This window comes from Rhodnius prolixus, unplaced genomic scaffold, assembly GCF_049639745.1.
Source record: "Rhodnius prolixus isolate KJV_2025 unplaced genomic scaffold, Rpr scaffold_3, whole genome shotgun sequence".
NCBI lineage: Eukaryota > Metazoa > Arthropoda > Insecta > Hemiptera > Reduviidae > Rhodnius > Rhodnius prolixus.
The window spans coordinates 38,960,218-38,968,309 of record NW_027411603.1 but is presented as its reverse complement, the minus strand read 5'-3'; the positions used below and the strand labels follow the sequence as shown (position 1 = coordinate 38,968,309).

Below are 8,092 nucleotides of genomic sequence, written 5' to 3'. Positions count from 1 at the left end.
CTAAACAAAAAAAGAAAAAAAAAAATTGTTTTATCTTAAGAAATCTAATAAATGTACTCTGAATCATATAAATAGCCAGTTTTCTATCACATTGAACAATATATTATTTACTGGGGCTAAACCAGTCATTAGCAACTACAGGAGAGAAAAGTAGCCGTGTAAAAATTGTCATCATCGAGGATCGCCAAATAACTGTAACTTAAGACTTAAATGATGTTTTTCCCTTAGATTAGTTAATAATAAAATGCAGTTCTGTTAACTGTCATAGGCAAACACTAGAGAGGGAATCGATTTGTTCATTTGTACCAATGAAATTTAATAGAAATAGGTATAGTTATTCTCGTCCTAGGCTCCTCTAAAGATCACCATCTTTGTAACAATATAACATAGTCCAGAGGCTGCAGTGCATTCTAGCTTCGTTCAGCTTTAAATTAAACCAATGAAATATTTCTTACTAGAGCTGGCAAAATCAATAACTAGACAGAAACAAATCTCCTTTTAATTAAACGTTTGAAAGATTCTAAGGGAATCTCGAGCTCCATTTTTTGTAAGTTCGTGTCTACAAAATTTCTTAAAGATTAGTCCTCAAAATGATGGCAAAGTAATTTCAAATATAAGCAAAATCTGAATGAAAGGCAGACAAAACTGTACGAGGGTCGTTTGAAAAGTCCGAGCAAAAATAAAAACTACTTAATTTTTTGGGGTAAATCTTTTTTATTTTTCAACATACTCTCCTTTTAGGCTTATACACTTCGTCCAACGCTGCTCTAGTTTGTTGATCCCTTCCGAATAATAGGATTTGTCCAAGTCTGAAAAATAGCCATTCGTTTCTGCAATCACCTCCTCGTTTGAATAAAATGTTTTTCCCGCCAGCCATTTCTTCATATAGGGGAACAAATAGTAGTCCGAGGGAGCCAAGTCTGGAGAATAGGGAGGATGTGAAACGAGTTGGAACCCTATTTCCATTAATTTTGCGACCACAACTGCTGAGGTGTGAGCTGGTGCGTTGTCGTGTTGGAAAAGGACTTTTTTGTGGGCCAATCGTGGGCGTTTTTCTTGCAGCTCGGTTTTCAAACGGTCCAATAACGATGAATAATATGCACCTGTAATAGTTTTACCCCTTTTCCAGATAGTCGATGAGGATTATTCCTTGCGAATCCCAAAAGACAGTCTCCATAATCTTTCCGGCCGAAAGAACGGTCTTCGCCTTTTTTGGCGCAGATTCCCCCTTGGTAACCCATTGTTTAGATTGTTCTTTGGTCTCTGGAGTGTAGTGATGTATCCATGTTCCATCCACAGTGACGAAACGACGCTTAAAGTCCTGCGGATTCTTCTGGAACAGCTGCAAACCGTCCTTGCAACACTTCACACGATTTCGCTTTTGGTCAAGCGTGAGCAATCGCGGCACCCATCTTGCGGATAGCTTTGTCATGTCCAAATGTTGATGCTAAATATTATGTATCCGTTCATTCGAGATGCCCACAGCACTAGCAATCTCACGCACCTTCACTCTTCTGTCATCCATCACCATATCATGGATTTTATCAATGATTTCTGGAGTAGTAACATCAACAGGGCGTCCAGAACGTTCAGCGTCACTTATGCCCATATGGCCACTCCGAAAATTTTGAAACCACTTATAAACTGTTCAAATCGAAGGTGCAGAGTCACCATAATGTTTATCAAGCTTCTCTTTAGTCTCCTCAGGCGTTTTGCCTTTCATAAAGTAGTGTTTAATCAACACACGAAATTCTTTTTCGTCCATTTTTTGAAAATCACTCGACTTCCTCGATTCAAACGAATGCCAAACACAAAGAAATAGACCGATCTGGCTGAAACTTGGTGTGTGTTCTTCCAAGAGATGCTACGAACTAAACATAACCTCGATACGCGCCAGTGGTGCTATCTCTCTGACTTTGCACGGACTTTTCAAACGACCCTCGTAATAAATTTAGCACAAGAAAAATTGTTTCATTAAAGTGATTAGTGCTAATTATCTGACATCAGTAATATCAGTAATAATAATAATAATAATTTTAATTTTATTTACATCATTTATATTAAAAAAAGTTTATTTTGCAAGGCTACATGCAAAAGTCTGCCAGAGTTTACTGTAGATAAAAAGAGAACTATCTTTCTTAATGAAACAAACAAAACTAGAGCTAAAAATTAAGAATATCTGACATCAGTATACACAGTGGATATAAAATGAAAAGAATGACGGGGCCAATTTCGAGAAATTATAGAGGCTCCTATAAAAAAAATATATATGCATGTATAATGGACCAAAAAGAAAATGATATGAAAATGAATGAAGGAAATACAAATTTGTACACAGTTTACATCATTTTCCGTTGGAATTATAGAGCCAAAAAATTTTCTTTTTCTTAAGACCTCAAACCGACCAATAAAAACTCAATAACCCAATTATGTAAGGATCAAATCAATTGCTCTTACAGCAAGTAAGGAAAATTGGACCAAGTAGAGAATCTCTTAGAAACCATTTCAGTTAGCCCAAAATTATTTCCATTTTAAGATTCAAATAAATTAAATATCACAGAAAGATTCAAACCAATTTAAATATGATATTAAAACTTGGAAAAATTAAAATAAGTATCACAATTTTTGTTTTCTTTAATTTTTTTTAACAGCAAACTGACATGTTTATTGCGTATATGTTAATTTAATCAGATTGCCGTCATCACAGCAAAACTCAAACTATTTTATAGCACAGCCGCTAAATTGTATCCACATGTATGATAAAAACAAAACCTTTTCTAGTAAAATAAATCTAAATTTGGAATTCAATCTTAATAAATTTAATTGATTTTTATAAGATTGTGAAAAAAGAAAGGTTATTTATTTGCAGTTGACTTTTGCTATGTTCTTATCATGCTTTGGTGTTTTATTTCACCTTATCTATAACGGATTGGATAAGGTTCCAATTTAGTCAATTTTTTTCAATATTATTAAAGATTACATACCGTCGGGAGATTGTCGACCTGTATACACTTTAGCGGCTGTTCTCATTAGGACAGTGAGAAGTAGGTGAACATGGAAACACAAAAAACAATTCATTACTTTTACAACACTCAGATTATAATTCGTTTTTTTTTTTTCATTTTATTGGTGGAGACAAGGCGGCCATATTGGTGGGGAAAAAAAGGGCCATTTCTTTTCACCATTTCCCAGTAAAATGCGAGTTTAGGATTTTCAAAAAAAAAAAGAAAAAATAAAAACTGTATGAGAAATGAGTAGGTTTTGTATATGAATTGTGAACGGGAAAATTCGCGTGTTTTGTGGTAATCAAAAAGTTTTGTTCAGCCATTTTGTTCATCTCCATTCTCTGTGTTTTCTTTACTACTACCACATTCGACTACAGATTTCCCTTTTTGGTCATATGACAGGTTGTGATCCTAATAATGATTTACGGACCACTTAGTTTTGTTCCTTTAATACGCACAGTTACACACAAAACACACACACATACACACACTTTTGGGTAGAGAAGGCTTTGCAAAATGGTAAAATTCCTGGCTACTGGGATTACTTTCAGATATATATATATATATATTTGAGATTGTACTGTACCGCTTCTCATACAAAATGTACGTTATTATATCACACATAGTTTTTGTCGCCCCTTGGCTAGCTTCGCCAACACCCAATCTACCCTATATAAAACCCAACGAGAGTTATATGTTTTTGTTCTTGGTAACTTGATTACCAACGGCCCATTTTTCTTCACTTCGTGCACCCCTTCCTCAACCTATGCCGCATAGAAAATACTGGTTTCACACTGATTAAAATCCTACACTATATTTACCTTTATTTGCGCCCCACCAAGTAAACCTTCATTTTGATCAAACAAATTTATAAATACAATTTTGCAATTTAATATAACATTCAATTTAAATTATCCTGAATAATTTTTTCCCGCAATTATTCATATTAAGGTTAGGTACCTCTTGAGAATAGTATCATCTGATTGAAATCACTAGCTTTTGCTAATTTACATGCTATATCTTGAACGATATCACACATTATGTGTTTTATTTAAAATTTAACAACAGCTTGAATTTGAATTAAAAATTCTTCATCCATCCTTTTAAAAGATTGTCGGGAAAAAAGAAATTTACTAAATAAAATATTAAAATAACTTCATTTTGAAAAATACACAAATTGTCCAACAATCTTTTTAATTTATGACTTTCCTGACGAGAAATTAATTATGTTATCATTGTTCTGCCCTTTTCTCATGTTTATGCACAGAAATCAAACTAACTCATGAGTTAACATTTTTTTAAATTGTCGTTCAATCCACAACTGCCTATGTTCGAACTCCACTTATTAAAAGTTCTATTTTTACTTTTTTAATAAGTAAATATTTAGTTCTTAAATTGTACTCGTAGTTCTATTAATTTTCGTTTGGGGAATGGAGGATTAGTTTAAAGAAACAACAGGCTCTGAAAAAGTGTTTAGAAAATCTAGGAATTTGATCAATTGAAAAACTAGTGTTAACATTTGAGTAAATCAATACATCGACAGGTTTTCTTCGTCATAGATTTTGTTTATAATAAATTTATTTTGGATAACAGAAAATCTGTTGAAATATAGGCTCTTATAGAACAAAAAAAAATGCTGTTACATCCGCACCTGAACTGCATTAAGGGGTAGAATGTAAGGACAAATACAATATTTTTGAATAAATTCTAATTTATGTTGTTTAAGCATAAATAATCTTAATAAGTATATAGCAGCATAAATTGCCAGAAATGCAATGATTTTAATTCAATAGTCAGCAACAGAATTATGGAAAAATCTTTGATTTTTCCCAAAACTGCTACTCAATCGGCGAAACGCAGTCAAATATTTCTTTTAAACATATTTCTTGAGAAACATTGATGGCAGAGTGGCCATCAATTTGAGTGGCTAAAAAGATAAACGACTGCTACTGTTGTTCAAAATTTACTCTACGCGATACATTTATGATAGTAGATTATAAGAATTTTCGAAGATATCAATTTAACATAAGAAAATAGAGTTTGAAGTGTTATCATACATACCTAATAACCAAGGCGCGACGCATTCGTTCTCTTTGGCACTCTTTAATATGGTTTCTGGAAGTGGCAATGAATGCCTAACCATGGCACCATAAAGTCCATATTCAGCCATTATTGTACTTCGACCCCAACACTTTTCCGTTTTACGCCATTTCGCCCGTCGATTCTGGAACCATACCTGTCGAAAACATTTACATTTTAATCGAAATATTTAATTGTAAAAGCTTTGATGAACTGGTAGATTTGTCGGGAAAGAATGAGGCAACAACAGTTGCTTACTGCGGTAAACTATATTTTGAGGTGTATTTTGTTTGAGGTAAAACAAGCTTTCTTTACGTAACTAAAATCAAAATTTAATTGCACTGTCTACTGTTAAATCTTTTTTGGAATTTTGGTTTACGTCTGGAAGGCAACCTACTGCATTTTTCCTCACAACTTCAGACAATGTACTTAGATTATGGGGAAAAAAGTAGAAGTCCTTTTATTAGTAGACTTTACCACTTCCTCCCGAAATTTGATTGCCAAATTCTGCTGAGGAGTAGAAAGCAAGAAAATTGGATTGATTGAGAGATCTAGAGACGACATGATACAGTCCAAAGATTTAAAAAACTATATTAGAAATGACCAAAAAGCAGGAAGACTTCAGATAGTTAGAAGTAAAACAAAGAAATAAGAACAGTTGGAAGTAAGCAAGTCTCAAGAGAGGTTTGTTGGATTCTGTGATTATTTACCGCACCTCGAGGCCCAACAGCTTTGTTGTGCCAAAGAAGAAGTTTTAAGCTATCGGACAAGTTATTGGATCTGCATTGCTGTACAATATCGTTTATTTACATTGGTCACAGCATCCCTGTTTTCTTTTATCCTGACTTATTTCGGATTTTCATCTAGCTTAAGAGTGATTAATAAGATTAGAGAAATTTTACTTCGACTTATAAAGCACCTGTCTCCTGCCAAAACACTAGCTAAGATTTCAATTTTAAATTGCGTTAATCCTAGATAAATCTAGTTTGATGGAAATACGTATGCTGCCTTATAAATGGTAAAATAGTTTGTACTAGTGGTGTAAAGCTTTTTCAGAAGCTGGGAAGGTTGTTTTTAGAATAATTATGCAAATATTTCAGATTATACGAGGATAATCAAATTCCCGATTAAATTGAAATTCTTAGTTTTCTGTACTATTGAACTAACTAACTGAATGAAATGAATGTCAATACAAAAAGAAAGCAATGCGTTTTTACCATAATGGCCTCTAGAGTGACCCCCAAATTGCAGTTTGAAGAAGTGACATTTACAAGATAATAGCTGGGCTCAGCTCGGTCAACGACCAGTTATTATTTGCACTAAACACCCCACCAAATGGGACACCTTTACTAATCATGTTAGACAAGAAGAAGGGTGGCTGTAGTAACCCTTCTTGTCTCTTCGTTCAGCTTGTATTGAGAGGGTTGTGATCTATTGCTCTTCTGATTAGATCTGATGTGATTAATGAGCTTTCTTAATTTGTTTACTATGTCACATGGATTTTTAATGTTCTTTAAAAAAAAAAGTTTATTTGTTATTTATTACTGCTGCGCAAAATATACTTTTGTGGGGAATTAGGATTCGATCCAACTTAAAATGACTGACGTAATGTATTACATTTCACATTTTTACTTTCATTCCTTAATATACAAAAGAAGGCGGCAACTATAAAGCGCTGCAATTCTGAAAGCTCAACGAAGAAAGCGATTAAGAAATCTATTCTTAGTTCGTTGTTCGATGAAGAGGTTTTTGGAATGAACGATCTGCTCAAAGTTGATTTCAACTGCGTGATCGAGAACATCACGGTGAGAAATACAGCACCAATTATATCGTAAGTGGTAGATGAGAATACTCTAATGAAACTGAGACTGTACAAACAAAACTACCAGGTCTTCCGTGACGGGTCGGACAAGGTGTTGCTTAAACGGTTCTGCCTGGGTAGAACAAAAGTTTAAGGTTGATTACTGCCCTAGTATGGAAGTATCTACGTAGTATGAGACTAACTTGATATTCCAGTGCAGGAATTTTGGCCAGGGCGACGAAACTCTGTTCCATTTTCTTGGAATATGCGTGCAATATGCGACTCCTAACCTTTGACTTCTTTAATTCAGAAGTTGAAGAACTATGGCCACTAATCGAGTAATTCTGTGGATTGTTATTTGTGATGAAAAGTTATTGGCATAATCTAGATTGCGGTGGTAACAGGTTAAGTTATGGCCAGCTCAGCCCATTTAGAAACACATGATTAAAAGGGGCTGTTTTGTGAACGAGAAAAATTTATCCTTAATGAATTTATTCCTAATGGGAAACCATAAATATTCTCACCTGCACTGTGATAAACTGGAACGCATCCCTGCAACTATGTCACAAATATATCCGACTTTAATCGGCAAATGGAATACTGTTTCCACAAGATATTGCCACAGAAAAAAATTCAAAGATTTGGAACTGTTTTCACATTCTGCATACATCTAATTTTATATGGCACCATTAGGAGATTTTAGTTTATTCCAATCAATGACTCATTCATTCCCTTCAGGGCCAGCCCTTCTACACTATATGGAGGAAGCTATTGTTCAAGAATATGTTGCTCCTAAATAAGGAATGCGAATGGTAATACGCACAGAATCTAATTTTGTAGAACATTATTGGCTGAATTATAAGCACTACCTTTAACCTGACGTAATTGTTTATAAATATTTAATAATTATAAATTATTACAGTTTCATCTAAACTCCAACCTTTATTTTCTTTCTTCCTTTAATAGCCAAATAAAACTTAGAAAATATGGAAAGTGTTCTATTTACAAACGCAGCAAGGTAATACTCTAGAAAGAATTTTCATTTTGAAATACATCTTTTCATAATGTCAAACCTTAAAATAGAAAAAAGTTAAAATTAAATAAAAAATAAAAATAAATAATTATTAACGCTTTTAAAACTAATTTTCTGTATAATAAATTTATTTTTTAAATAATTTATTATATAAACTATATTATGTTAACAGTT

At 33.5% G+C, this 8,092-nt stretch overlaps 1 protein-coding gene across 3 annotated transcripts in view; it reads right to left on the bottom strand.

Annotated features, from left to right (window-relative positions):
* LOC141452585 (uncharacterized) overlaps positions 1-8,092 on the bottom strand; it is a 156,140-nt gene that overhangs the window by 4,307 nt on the left and 143,741 nt on the right. For 2 of the 3 annotated variants that reach the window (XM_074124886.1, XM_074124888.1), the window contains 2 exons: positions 5,067-5,241; positions 2,985-3,020 (listed from right to left, as the gene is read on the bottom strand). In XM_074124886.1, the coding sequence (XP_073980987.1) occupies positions 2,985-3,020; positions 5,067-5,241 (211 nt within the window). The remainder of the gene's footprint in view (positions 1-2,984; positions 3,021-5,066; positions 5,242-8,092) is intronic. The other variant, XM_074124887.1, reaches the window with a different exon arrangement.